The sequence below is a fragment of the Juglans microcarpa x Juglans regia genome, chromosome 4D (genome assembly GCF_004785595.1).
Source record: "Juglans microcarpa x Juglans regia isolate MS1-56 chromosome 4D, Jm3101_v1.0, whole genome shotgun sequence".
In the NCBI taxonomy this organism is placed as follows: Eukaryota; Viridiplantae; Streptophyta; class Magnoliopsida; order Fagales; family Juglandaceae; genus Juglans; species Juglans microcarpa x Juglans regia.
Genome location: NC_054600.1, coordinates 33,538,037 through 33,552,688, shown reverse-complemented (window position 1 = coordinate 33,552,688; position 14,652 = coordinate 33,538,037). Strand labels below are relative to the sequence as shown.

General features: G+C 36.6%; 2 protein-coding genes across 9 annotated transcripts; both read left to right on the top strand.

The window, feature by feature from the left end:
* Window positions 1–272: 272 nt before the first annotated feature.
* Window positions 273–9,055, top strand: LOC121261254 (HBS1-like protein). Of its 3 annotated transcripts, none has more exons than XM_041163518.1 (13): window positions 273–447; window positions 1,058–1,231; window positions 1,345–1,445; window positions 2,023–2,181; window positions 2,479–2,700; window positions 2,904–2,981; window positions 3,306–3,748; window positions 3,851–3,961; window positions 4,075–4,562; window positions 7,287–7,455; window positions 8,163–8,402; window positions 8,516–8,650; window positions 8,760–9,055. In XM_041163518.1, the coding sequence occupies exons 3-13, from the start codon at window positions 1,349–1,351 to the stop codon at window positions 8,886–8,888; spliced, it is 2,271 nt and encodes a 756-aa protein (XP_041019452.1). In that variant the 5' UTR covers window positions 273–447; window positions 1,058–1,231; window positions 1,345–1,348; the 3' UTR covers window positions 8,889–9,055. The 3 variants fall into 3 exon arrangements, with proteins under 3 accessions (XP_041019452.1, XP_041019453.1, XP_041019454.1); XM_041163519.1 differs by having other exon boundaries at window positions 327–447; window positions 1,040–1,231; XM_041163520.1 differs by lacking the exon at window positions 2,479–2,700 and having other exon boundaries at window positions 327–447; window positions 1,040–1,231.
* A 1,723-nt stretch (window positions 9,056–10,778) lies between these two features.
* On the top strand, window positions 10,779–14,516 carry LOC121261252. Of its 6 annotated transcripts, none has more exons than XR_005939861.1 (5): window positions 10,779–10,937; window positions 12,042–13,112; window positions 13,796–13,872; window positions 13,983–14,019; window positions 14,238–14,516. XR_005939861.1 is itself a non-coding variant. In XM_041163517.1 (4 exons), exons 2-3 carry the CDS (start codon window positions 12,217–12,219, stop codon window positions 14,017–14,019), a joined length of 933 nt encoding a protein of 310 aa, XP_041019451.1. In that variant the 5' UTR covers window positions 10,779–10,937; window positions 12,042–12,216; the 3' UTR covers window positions 14,238–14,516. The 6 variants fall into 6 exon arrangements, 2 of the variants coding, with proteins under 2 accessions (XP_041019451.1, XP_041019450.1); XR_005939860.1 differs by having other exon boundaries at window positions 14,235–14,516; XR_005939859.1 differs by having other exon boundaries at window positions 13,796–14,019.
* Window positions 14,517–14,652: the final 136 nt, after the last annotated feature.

Genomic DNA, 14,652 nt, shown 5'->3' with positions numbered 1-14,652 from the left:
TTTTATTCAAATTTACCAAATAAGGAAATAATGTCTTATATTGCCATATTTCTTTTAAAATATTCAATAGAATTAAATGTGTCATATTTTAAATAATAGAATAAAAATAAGATAACGTGTGTGTGTGTGATGTATAAAATTTTCGATAATACATAACTATAAAATAAAAAGAAATAATATTAATATGTAAATACTATATAAAAAATGATAAATAAGAAATTCATATAAAAAAATTAATTTTTTAATTCGAAACTTTTTTTTTTTTTTCCAGCACATTCCAAGACCGTACGCAGCAGCAGAAGATGATTTTTTACGTGCTCCTTTTATTTTACCTCGTTCACGTTGTCTACTGCAGAGTACAGAGAGAGAGAGAGAGAGAGCGGAGGTCCGAGGAAGAGGTATCTAGATTCTAGCTGTCTTGCTCTTTCTTATCGCGCGTTCTACCTGGTAAGCCCAAATTGTTTTCCTGGCCGTCCACTTCTTCCAACTTCGAAACCCTAGCTATTGTATCAAAATTCTTTGTCGTCGTCGTCATCATTGTCATTATTATTATGTGTTTTTTTTTTTAACAATGATTATTATTAGTGTTGTTGTTTGAATTCTTGGCGAAAGAATTTTGTTAAAATATTTTCACGGTGCATTAGGGACATTGCTCGCAGAGAGCCCCATGGGCTAACTTAATTACGTCGTGCAATCTCTTTTATTGATCGGTGTGAAAATATTTGTGGAAGAATTAAATTACTAATGATATATGTATTTGTGCGTGCGTGTGTATGTGGAAGACTCCAATTATTTTTTAGAGCACCGCGATAGTTAGCTCACTTCTCGTTTGGTTGCCGAGAAAAACGTGGCATAGATAAATAAATGGAATTTAATTTTTTTTTAATTTGTGTTTTTGCCATGTTGTCATCTACTTCAATTAACTCGGTTGATTTTCTGTTTTAGGCGCAGTTGAGTGTGGATCTATTTTGCAATTTAATGTAATGGTACAACGTGAAGACAAGTGTATTGTCTAACAGCTTTACCGATACACTAAAAGTTTTATATATGCGTTCAGCTTCATTGATGTTTAGAGGAAGAGCAATATATTTTTGGAGCTCAGCAACAAACTCATGCTATACTTTATACCATTCAGAAGTGGTTGTCACTTATCGAATTGAACCTTGTAGAATGTTTGGTTGGCCGATGGTGTTGCTAAATTACTGATTGTTTGACGTTCCACATCTTCCAGGTATGTAGGTCTTCGAAATTGAGGCTTCTTTGGTCGAACATATGCCAATAGTGTTAGTCTTGAGTTTCTAGTTGAGATATTTGTTTCATTATTTTGTTTTGATCTCTATCTAGGGAGATGCCTCGTAAAGTGAGTTATGGAGTTGATTACGACGAAGACTACTATGACTATGAAGATTATGATGTTGACCACGATTTATATGTAGAAGAAAATGGTCAGTGACCGTGTTAACTCAAAGCTCTCTTTTGATTGATTCATGCAGGACTTTTCCTTTCCTTGTTTGGTTGCTTTTAGATTTAAAGTTTAAACAAGCAGTATCTTTTAGTTACCTGTTATCCATCTCATTGCCAAAGGTAGAAAGTAGATATTTGACAACGTGTTGAAAGGTTTGAGTCCCACATGCAGATGTGTTGGTAAGCAGATCAATTCTTCACAGATTGCATGATGTTTGGCCTGTTCTCAACTATTTTTCCTGTCTGGTAGAATTTTTATTACCCTTATGTTAAAAAAACAGAGAGACTTGCACCAAGATGCATTTAAATGTTATAGCATCAAATGTTTTCACATTTAAGAAAGGTAGCGGTAGTGGTAGTAGTAATTGTTCTGTGCATAGTATTAGAGATTAGCTTCTGAGTAGGCTGTGGAGCAATGGTCATAGATGTTGTGTATCTTGTAAAGTTGGGGTTTGTCAATCTATATTACTCTTAAAAAATAAAGCTCTTAGATTAATGAATCCGAAAATGATATGTTGCCCATTATATCAACTCCCTGATGTTTATTTTCTGTAACAGGAAAATTACCTCAATCAAAGAAAGAAACTATCAACTGTGGGATTTGGCGTTGCTCTGTTTGCACATATGATAATGACGAGAGTTTCTCTGCATGTGATATTTGTGGGGTTCTTCGAAATGCTTCTGTAAATTCTGGCACCAATAGTGATAAGAAAACAGGTATGCAATTGTATCTTATTATAGGGCATATCATCTTACGTTTTGTGAGCTCAGCTTCTGGATGGACTGACCTCTGCTGATATTTAGTTTTTCTTATGGAGAGACTCCTCTCTCTCATCCCTGCTTTTGGAATATTCAAAATGTAACTTTGTCTTGGGTTGTTTTTTACAAGACCTTCCATGTTGAGGTTGTCATGCTGACAACTTGTACCCGTCTTGGTACCTACCTTATTCTAGTGTCTTTGTGAGGTTTTGTTTCAAGTTTTGCGTTTTTATAGAATAGATATCTTTCATGCAGTTGAGGGCATGTGCAAAGGTTCTGGAGCATCCAAAATGGCCAAGTCTCTATTTGCATCTTTTCCGCAACGGATGCCCAAAAAGGCTGTATCATTTCAAAAGCCAAATGATGCTTATGGGAAGGAAGAGAGCAATAACTTCCACAGGCATATGAATATGCAAGGACAATTTCTTGAATTCCACAAAGCTTTTATTACTCATAGCAATCACCATGTTAATATAGGTCTGCACATGTTCCAAAACAGGATGTGGATCTATAGGATTAGAATAAACATACTTCTTGTTGTTAATCATACTTTATGTCCATCAGTACTCTGCCTTAATTAAAGAATTGTAGTTTCTCCAGCAGATTCCCATGATGCTTTACTATATATATAAATATATATATATATATATATTCTAACCTAAATTATGTTTACAATACAGCCCCTTTCAAGTTTGATGTTCCATCCCCAGATGATTTGGTGTCTAATGGACTGCGTTCCTCCAAAATGGGTTTGAAAGGTATCTACTGTGGTTTCAGTTTGATTGTCAATGAGAGTTCAATTCAAATCAAAGGAAAAAAATATATATTTTTATGAGATAGATGTTTATAGAGAGAGATTTATAACCACATCACCTTCAACTGCTGACTAAAATCCTGTCTAACCCAATATTTGTCGTGTCCAGTTGCAAATATGCTTTGTTTCGTCTATCAAAATTTTTTTTATCCACTGATTTTCTTAGAAATATGATCTGTATTGATTAAATAGCTATTTCAAAAGCATTTTTTTGTATCTCCTGAGTTTAGAATGTTTACTTTTATTGTCTACAACATTTTACTTGCAGCCAATTCAACTGACTTGAAAACTTCCAGAGTTTCCTCAAGCATCAATGAGAAGAATGGTGTCCTTAGTAAATCAAGTACTGAAAGGTCAGATATCTCATCTGCATTGATGCCAAAAGGCAGACATTTCAGTAGGGACAAGAGCAATCATTTGGAGAATGATACGGGCAACACACTATCTAGTGATAAAGGTTCTGTTTGCTCACCTTCGTTGAATCTAAAAGGCAGACATGATAAAATAGATGAGAGCAGTAGTTCTTCGATGAGTGGGGGCAACCCACAAAGCCTTACCAATAGTTTGAACAAAATGGACGTAAATGTTGGATCTGGATTGTCAAAAAATGTTAATACCAGAGTGACTCGATCGAATGCGGAATATAAACCTGAAAAGTGGATGCTCCCTGACCAAGCTGAAGATACACTGACTCAACTGAATCTTGCGATCGTAAGTCGTCCTTAATCCTAACACTTCAGCCATTTATCTCTTCTGTAGTTGATATATAATCTGAACACATCAGTGAGGCCAGTTCATTCAATGTCATTGTAGGTTGGTCATGTTGATTCTGGAAAATCAACACTCTCTGGTAGATTACTACACCTCTTGGGGCGAATATCCCAAAAAGAGATGCACAAATATGAGAAGGAGGCTAAGTTACAGGTAAAATCACTACAATTTGTATGCGGGTACTTTAAAAGCCTGAAGTTATTGTAACTTAATGAAAAAAAAGCCCGAAGTTATTGTATTCTTGTGGTGTTTGTATATTTGAGCAGGGCAAGGGGTCCTTTGCTTATGCTTGGGCATTGGATGAGAGCACTGAAGAAAGGGAAAGAGGAATAACTATGACAGTGGCTGTTGCTTATTTTGATTCTAAAAAGTATCATGTTGTTGTGCTTGATTCACCAGGCCATAAGGATTTTGTACCAAATATGATATCCGGGGCAGCTCAGGCTGATGCTGCGATTCTTGTTGTAGATGCCTCAGTTGGTTCCTTTGAGGCCAGTATGGATGGTGCTAAGGGGCAAACACGGGAGCATGCACAACTTATCAGAAGTTTTGGTGTTGATCAAATTATAGTCGCAGTTAACAAAATGGATGCTGTGGATTACTCAAATGAACGATTTGACTTTATTAAACAGCAACTTGGAACATTTCTCCGTTCTTGTGGTTTTAGAGATTCTTCTATTTCATGGATCCCATTAAGTGCCATGGAGAATCAAAATTTGGTGGCTGTCCCTTCTAATGTTTGTTTGCTGTCCTGGTGAGTTTCCTGTCATCTGTCAATTCTTTGTCATGCATCTTTTTTCTCCTCTAGGTCTTCATCTTTTTTATATACCGTCGGTATGGCTGTCACATTTTATTCCATTGCTAAGATATGTACCGTCGAAGGAACTAAAAACTTTGAATTGAATTAATAATATTATTGACTCTACAAAGAATGTCCATTCTTCCCCAAATCTTTTGCATACCGAATGCCTCCCATGCAGCATGCTGAAATTGCACATGATAGCGGTGACCCAGCTATTGACGATTCTACAATAGGCAGCATTAAATGGACCAGCTACTATCCATTAAGCTTGAAGTCACTTGATTGTACTATTCTGATGCATCAAATACATATAATATGGGTTCATGATGTATATATTTAGAACTTGGTGCTTTAATTCATTCACCAATTGCCTTTTCTAGCACCTCACGCTTTGGGCAATACAAGGACTTGTTGGTTTGAGATCACCATTTGGCTCTGACAACATTGGCTCAAAGACAATAGTCTAATCCAGAGGCTACCAACTTCAGAGTAGGAAACAAAGCTAGAGATTGTAGCATACTGCGAATATATGTTTATTTATTTATTTTTTTTTTGGGGGGGGGGGGGGGGGGGGGGGGGGAGGGGGAGGGGGGAAGATACATTTTTGGCTACGAGTAATAATTTTTAGCTCTAAAACATGCTGTGATTTTGTTTCGGGACTCAAGGTGAACTTGGGTAAGTCGGAATTGGTACCGGTGGGTGAGGTGGCGAATATCAATCTTCTAGCTGAGTTGTTGGGATGCAAAGTGGCTACTCTTCCTATGAAATGCCTCGGACTACCTTTGGGAGCTTCTTTTAAAGCAAAAAATATTTGGGACGGAGTCATAGAGAAGTTAGAGAAAAGGTTGTTAGGTTGGAAGCGGCTCTATCTTTCAAAAGGCGGGAGAGTGACCCTCATTCAAAGTACCCTTTCCAATCTTCCCGCATACTTTCTTTCCTTATTTTCTATACCGGTGGGGGTGGCTAATCGGATTGAAAAGATATTTAGAGCCTTTTTGTGGGAAGGCATGGGCGAGGATATCAATTTCATCTTGTGAATTGGCAAAAAGTGTGCAGTCCGAAGGAAGTGGGAGGTTTAGGGGTGTGTAACTTGATCACTTTTAACAAGGCCCTTCTTGGGAAGTGGTTGTGGAGATTTCAGTTGGAAGGGACTTCGTTGTGGAGAATGGTCGTGGATCGGAAGTATGGTTGTGATTGGGGGGGTTGGTGTTCCAAGGAGGGTAGGCGGACGTATGGTGTGAGTCTATGGAAATTTGTTCGAAAGGGGTAGATGGTGTTTGCAACACATATTAACTTTGAGATCGGTGAGGGTACAACAGTTAGATTCCGGTTCAATTAATGGTGTGGTGAGAGAGCTCTCTCTTCAGCTTTTCCAGGTGTTTTCAGATTGGCTGGAAATCAGCAGGCCGCTGTCTCAGATGTGCTGTGTCGAGCTAACGGTTCAGTGCATTGGAATATGACCTTTTCTAGAAATGCGCAGGATTGGGAAGTCAAGGAGATAGCAGGTTTTTTTAGCTTGCTTTATTCCAAGAGGGTTGGTGGTAATGGGTGTGATAGAATGAACCTTCGGGGGAGTAAAAAATTTTCTGTTAAATCCTTCTTTAAGGTGCTGTCAAATTTTCAGCCCATTGTGTTTCCATGGAAGGGTATTTTGAGAGTTCTTGTGCCTCCAAAAGTTGCTTTTTTTACTTGGACAACAACCTTGGGTAAGATTTTGACGGCAGACAACTTAAGGAAATAGGGGATGATGTCATGGAGTGGTGTTATATGTGCAAGAACAATAGTGAATCGATTGACCATCTTCTTCTACATTGTGAGGTGACAAGGGAGCTATGGGATGGCATACTTAGTAGAGCCGGGTTGTCTTGGATTATGCCCAAGAGTGTGGCGGAGCTCTTAGCTTGTTGGAATAAGCATCATCATAGCCCTCAACTGGCTGCGACGTGAAGGATGGCTCCTTTGTGCTTATTATGGTGTATATGGATGGAAAGAAATGAGAGGTGCTTCAACAACAAGGAGAGAGCTAGGGGAATTATGGAATTTTTTTGTCCTTTCTTTGGTTCAATGGCTTTCAGCTATAGTTTTAAAGGGAGGGAATTTTTGTGAGTTTTTGCTTTCTTTTCAGCTTTCTAGAATGTAACTAGGTGTCTCTTTTGTATACTTCCTGTGTACATAGGTTTTGCCTAGTATTGATCAATGAAATTTCTTACTTATCAAAAAAAAAAAAAAGGGTGCTGTGATTTACATACTGAAGAAGGCAACGAAGATTGGAAAGTTTGAATGAATTCTATGCTGGTATTTTTTATTATTATTTTTTTTAATTTCATTTCAGGTTCTCTTTCCCCCTTCCTTGGGAATTTTTTTCCCTTGGCGAGAGTGGTGGTACACAGTAGAAGAAGAACTAGCTAATATTCATTTTGGTACCATGTCACATGCCCCAGTGGGTTGAGTAATAGAAAACTTGACTGAAAGTAAACATAAAAAGCAGCTTTCTTTGAGCTGAAGTTGTTGTAGTGCTTGATGCCCGTCTTGGTTAAATCAAGCATGCTGCTAATCTGTCCATGTTGGGATTGTGGCTTTCTTTGTCGCCGCCATGAGGAACTTTTTATAAATATTTGAATGATGTGCAACTGATATTGCAAATATTTAAAATTGAGCAAGGTAATTAAAATGCAGGTATCATGGACCTTATCTGCTGGATGCCGTTGATTCCTTCCAACCTCCCACAAGAGATTTCTCAAAGCCTCTACTTATGCCGATATGTGATGTTGTTAAACTGTCTTCACTGGGGCAGGTGTCTGCCTGTGGTAAACTAGAAGCCGGAGCTCTTCGAAGTGGATCCAAGGTACACATTTGGGTAGTATTGATTTTTTTTGTAGTTAATTTTATTCTTCAAAATATTAAGTTCCTTGTATTAACATCTCAGAATTCATTCCATTGTTGGATCTGCATATGCCGTTGAGTGAACCTAAGCTTCCTTGATTGCTTGCAGACCATGCTCAGTTATCTTTTCCACGAAAGGATCATCTGAAATTGGTCTTTTTCTTGAACTTCCCAAATTTATATTTCAGCATTTACTGATTTTGATCTTCCGTGGTATACTTTTACATATTTATTACACATGTTTTTTGCTGGGATAATGCTTGTGCGGATAAATTGTCCTCATTTATGTGATGTAGATTTTCATTCTGCATCATGTGATCCAAGACATAGATGGTTTCCGAACATTGAATGTGTGGATCACCTTCCAGAATGTATGGTGAAAGATCTGTTTAAACTATGTTTTTTACCCTCTCACTCCGCAATCTTTGATTTGACTCAGAAACCTATAGAATAGATAGTCCATTTTCTTTTTCACCCTGATAGAAGTGATCAGTATGATTGAATGCCATGACAGTTCATGCACGTACAATCAGAGTGTTTTGTATGTCAATGACAAAGATTACTGGTTTTAGTCAGAAGTACTCTAATTACACAAGGCATTATTTGCTTTATTCACTGTCTTTTGTTTCCCTTGTACTATAGCCGTAACTATACTGTGTGTAATTATAGGTTCTAGTTATGCCATCAGGAAATGTGGGCTCAGTACGTTCCTTAGAGCGTAACTCTCAGGCTTGTACCTTTGCAAGAGCTGGAGACAGTGTGGCTGTTAGTCTGCAAGGCATTGATGGGAGCCTTGTGATGGCTGGGGGCGTGCTATGTCACCCTGACTTTCCTGTTGCTATTGCAAAACATTTGGAACTGAAAGTTCTTGTTTTGGATGTTACAACCCCGATTTTAATTGGATCCCAGGTGTGTTTCGCGCGTGCGCGCGCGCACACACACACACAAACACATATATTTTTATGTTCTGGTTCCACCATGTTATTTATCTATTGATATAATGATTTGACTGGAACGAACAGTTGGAATTTCATGTACACCATGCAAGGGAAGCCGCAAGAGTGGTCAGAATACTATCTTTACTTGATCCAAAGACTGGCAAGGTGACGAAGAAGGCACCTCGCTGCCTTAGTGCAAAGCAGACTGCAGTCCTTGAGGTGAATTAAGTTGACCGAAACTTGTGCCACTTCAATTCAAAGGATAATTGGTTTGATAGCGTTTTGGTTACTTTTGGCCTGAAGTTTCTTTTTCTTCTTCTAACTTCAGGTGGCTTTACAGGGGCCTGTGTGCGTGGAAGAGTTTTCAAGCTGTAGAGCTCTTGGGAGGGTATTTCTAAGAGCATTAGGGAGAACAATTGCTGTCGGGGTTGTAACCCGAATAACTGAGGAAACCTGATGACAGTAGTTTGTTATTGGCGCATGAGGTATCTGTCGATTTTAACATCTTTTGTTTTGTTTTTGTTTTTTTTGTAAGAAAGGTCTAGGTCGAATATTTATATACCTGTACTTTGTAATATTTATTGATTATTTTTTTATTCATGCAATATAGGCAATACACTCCTAGCCCTGGGTTAGAAGGTATAGTCATAATATCTTCATCAGTGGAAGTTCTCCACATTTCAGTCCCATAAGAAAGAAAAAAGCATTCTCTCGCATTAAGGGATTGTTTGTCATATCATATCCGACATTCTTTTATCTTTTATATGCATCTAGTGTCAGAGAAGTATTCGTGCGTGAGGGCATGCTATTAGCAAAATGTCCTATTCAATTATTGCCCGATTCTTCTCTCGGGGTATGAGTAATTTTTATCTTTAGTTTATGCAAGGAAATATGTTTTTGGTAGCGATGAGTCATACAAATTTATTCTATCATTGACAAAATAACATTGTTAGTTAGGCAATCAAACCCTCACCGAATTTGGTTATATTATTACGTCATTTAGTATACAAAAACCAATATTTTTATTTATTTATTTATAATGTACATTAATGGGTTGAAAACAACAAAAACAAAGGTATAGGCTTTGCTAGAAACTTAAAATCATCTCAACTCATCATTATAATTTTTTAAAATTTTAATATAAAATATAATAAATAATTTAATTTTTTTAAATCTTAAAATAATAATAATATTAAAAAATAATATTTTATCAATTCAGTTTAACATCCTTAAATGCCCTGTGTGGCGTTAAAGACACGTCCATCACCCACGCATGCAAAGTGTAACTATTGTCTCTCTCTCTCTCAATTAATGGGCTTTATTTGTTTTTACATCGAAGAAATATGGATTGCACGTACAGCTTACAGTGTAGTACTAATATCCAATTTCCTGTTCATTTCTATCGATAAAGGGTCCAATTTTATAGCAGGAGCAATGATCTTTCTCTTAAAACACGAGAATATGAGAAAAAATAGGTAAAGTTTTACGTTCATAACCCATTTTTCAAAGTTCGAATATATGATTTTCTCAACGAAACATGTATTTTTTTAATATATTTAATTTAAAAATTATATTTATAATCACTTATATATATTTTTTATACAATCTATTAATATGATTAATTACGATACTTTTTTTAATATATAATAACTGCTTTGAAAAATATTGTGTCATATAAACTCACTCTGTTATTGCGCACGGCGGGCTGACGTGGCACACGTTCAATTATTAGCAGATAGTCATGCCACGTCAATATTGACCTTACTATCAGCACATGTACAATTGATGTACAGGATTGCGTGCACAAAACACTTACCAATATAATAAATCATTTAAATTAAATTTTACTCGTATAAGATAACTAATTTATAGTGTAATGCATACCTAAAAACTTTATTTTATTTATTTTATGCTAATTAATATCAAACCTGAGTTTGAAATAAAAGGAAAGTATCGTGAGATATTAGAATGCAATTCGGAGTAAAACTCTGTATTTAGTAAAATCTCTGTCCAAATCAATTAAATAAAAGGAATATTGTTTGATTTCAAAAACTATATCAAAATCTTGAAAGCGAAGGCTGAATATAAAATTAGGACCATAAAAATTAATGATTATTTAAAAAAGAAAAAAAAAAAGACCATTGAAAAAAACAAAACAGCAAAACGAAATCACCGGCCGTTAAGGTACAAAAATATGCGAAATGAATTGAGAGGACAACTTTAACATTTCACACTGTGTTGGTTTTTAATTAATTAAAATTCTGTTTTGGTCAATGTAAAAGGGCACTTACGTCAATGAACATTAAAAGGGCCTACTTTACCATTTTATTCTTTTGGAAAAGGCAAGAAAAGGGAGAGAGACGGAAGGGACCCTACCTGCTACCACTCCTCAAAGTCTGAAACTGAACCATCCGATCGGCCACACAAACCGAAGACCGAACCTTTTCCGTCTCCTTCTTCTGTCGGCCTTATATCTGGGTTCGATTCCAAAATAACCCTACATCAGGTAAGTCTTGTTCAATTTCAACGTTATTCAGCAGTTGCTTGTATATCAGTTTATGTATGTGTCCTTTCTGAGTGAAGGAAAATGGGTCCTGGGTTTTGATTGATTTTAACTAGGTCTCCTTTGATTGGACGGAACACCCATGAATTTAGATTTAACGTTTTGATTTTACTCGTTATGGTTACTTCCCCGAGTCGTTTCGTTGAATGCCCATGATTGTGGATTGGTCGATTTTTGTTAATGTTATAATCTCTCAATTTTAGTTTGCTTTCTTATTCCTAATATCTATCTTCTAGTCTATCAGTAAGTACGGGCCTACGGGGTCTTTATAAATTCAAAGATTTTGGGTTGTAGACCTTTTCTCGCCGAGTTGAAACCTAGGTGATCAATGGATCATCATTTTTTTACCATAATTTTAGGCCGGTTTTTATTCCTAGTGGCTATAAGTTGTAAGCTCAGGCTTTTATGTTCTGCACGGAATATCGAAATTTTATCTCTATTGATAAGACTTACGACTGAAATTGAGTTGCTTGATTTCAAATGACATTATGATCGCTTTATTTCTCATTCGCTCTCTCTCTTAAACCGATATCATATTCTATATCGAACATACTTGCCTTGGCAAGCATATGGAACATAGATGCCAGATACGAAACTTGCTGGTTCTCTTGGGAAAAGTGTTGCAAAGGCCTGTGCCCATTTAAGGGTGCGTTTGGTTACCAAACTCACTTCAACTCATCTCAACTCATCATTACAACTTTTTCAATCCCAACACAAAATATAATAAACAATTCAACTTTTTCAAATTTCAAAATAATAATAATATTAAAAAATAATATTCTAACAATATTTTATCATCACAACTCAACTCAACTCAACTCACTTCAACATCCAAACACACCCTTAAAGTCGACAATGTATGGCTTACATGGTCATTTATTTTGAGACTCGTACTGAAAGGAGTATACCAATGATGGTTTATGAACAGAGGTTTTCGTTAAAAGGAGTTTCTGGATCTTAAGAATTTGACGAACATTTTATAAAAAGTTCTACCTCCACTTAAATTTTTTTCACCCAGCTTCTAATTACTTATGTTTGACCATGCAGCTTTGTCGGAAAGCATGTTGTTCTACATCAAGGGCTTGCTCTATTTGGTGTGACATAAAAGATTGGCTAGGCTTTCCTTGGTAATTCATCAAGTATATTGTTTAATCGTCAATTATCGTTTAAAGAAAGTGAGCTGCATGCCATCTGCTTGTACATTTTCGAGTTAATAGTCTTCATGGCCTTAAGACCTTCATGTAAAGTTGGGTTCAATCTCAATGTATCCAACATGGATGATATTCAGTTAAATACCAATTGGGAAGATGTGATTTGCCCTATATGCTTGGATTTTCCGCATAATGGTGTACTCCTCCAATGCTCATCTTATGAGAAAGGATGCCGTCCTTTTGTGTGTGACACAGACCACTTGCACTCGAATTGCTTGGACCGTTTCAAAAGTGCTTATGGCATGTCAACCCCATTAACATCTGATATAACTCCCACAGAAAACAGGGATCCCGTGGCATCTGAAGGCAACTGTAAACCATGTTGTCCCTTGTGTAGAGGAGAGGTTACTGGGTGGTTTGTTGTTGACAAGGCCCGTCTATATCTGGATGAGAAGAAACGTTGTTGTGAGGAGCAACAATGTACATTTAGGGGAACTTACTTAGAACTGCAAAAGCATGCTCAACTGGAGCACCCTCATGCTCGTCCATCAAAGATTGATCCTGCGCGGCAGCTTGATTGGGAGAATTTTCAACAGTCCTCTGAGATCATAGATGTTTTGAGCACTATTCATTCAGAAGTCCCTCGTGGGGTGGTTTTGGGAGATTATGTAATTGAATATGGGGACGATGATACTGGAGACGAGTTTGAGGACTTCCCTGGGGATGAGGGGAACTGGTGGACCTCTTGTATTTTGTATCAGGTGTTTGATAACTTCAGGAATTCTAGAAACCGAAGAAGGTCAAGAGTTAGTGATACAAGAAGAGGAAATCGCCGAACGAGTTATGAAAATTCTGTTTCTGATGAGGGTTCTGTGGCATCTATAGAATTTCCTGATTATAGGATAGATGAGACTGACGATGAGTTTGTGAGTACAAATGTCCCAACGGGTAACTCCAATCATCGCAGGTTAGTATGCTGCTTCTGCATCTCAATTGTCTTCCAATCATTTTTTTTTTTTTTTTTCTGTTTGATGTCTATTGAATTTCAAGCTTTATTTACTGATTGATCCTATCTCTCTCCGTCGATCAGATTCCTTCCTGCTTTTGATTGTGTACATAAATTTCTTCATGGCACAAGTTTAAAATGGACATCACATCTTGTGAACCATTATCGTAAGATGTTGATCAAAGTTGACTTAGCAAATGTGGTGAAGTCAATTAAGTTGCTTTAAAAAAATATAATCATCTAAAAGCCAATAAAATCCTTCATTGCTCATAAAGCTAATATAATCATCTGGAAGATTTTTTAATCCTATGATTATTAGGCAAGCAGCATTCGACCTTCTTTTAAGATGGCTTTGGGTTTGCGTTTTGGCTTTGGAGGTGGTAAGATTGGCTCCCTGACGCAGTGGGTAGTGTAAGATTAATTTTGACCTAAACTAGGAATAAGATTATCAATGCCATATATTACAGTCTGAAGTATTATTGATCATTAAATAGTAACTTGATGCATTATGTCTTGAGAAGTATTATGAACGAAAAAAGAAAAGAAAATGCATACAGGTCATTGGGTAATTGTTTTCTTCTTCTTCTTCTTTTTTTTTTTTTTTTGGGGGGGGGGGGGGGGGGGGGTTGATTAACTTGTCATATTTACCCTGTTTTTCAATGCACAGGACTAAAATTCTGAAAAAGGTTTTCTTTTTGTAGTAGTAACCTTGAATAGTGAGGTAGGGGTATGTTTGCCATGATAAATAGCATGCAGATTAGTCTGTAACATAGCGTTTCCTGGTTTCATTAGTTTATGAAAAATTTACAAGTATTGCTGTTGTATTCACAGTTCCCGAAGACGCCGTTCCCGCTTCTATGACAATTAGGTATGAATTGGCCATGGATCCTCTTATATACTGGCTTTAGTCTACCATAACAAATCTTTGATGATCATATCTTGGGTCGTAAAATGTAATTACATCTCCAGGCATCATCATTTCCCACATTTCAAAAAATTAAGAATAATTGCCGTATTCATTGTTTTGACATTGTCTTTTTTAGTCACATAACTCGTTGCTTTTCTTTGACCGTGCTTGTATAGAAGTGAAGTGAAGTGGAGAACAGAGAGATCCACTGCAAAGTAGAAAAGATTGCATGCTTGCTACAGATCATCTCATTGTTAAAACATGTAAAAGCTACATCTAGATCTTATCTTACTACATTTGTGATAAGATATGCTGATTAGACAAGAATGAACCTGACAATCCCATCTGGTTATGTTATGACCATTGTAACATTCATCATTTCTCTTTGGCTTTAATTGTTTTTTTTTTTTTTTGTCACCCTTATAGAATTCTGAAGGATGCAGAAAGTATTTACACAATGGAAAGTTGGCTGACAAACTACCATTTTATTTTATTACTGTTCTGCGCACCAGCTTCTGGAATAGCTAATATCTACCATTTTCTTAAACTTTACCTCCCCATCCCAAAAGATAGAATTTTTTTTTTTTAAAAAAA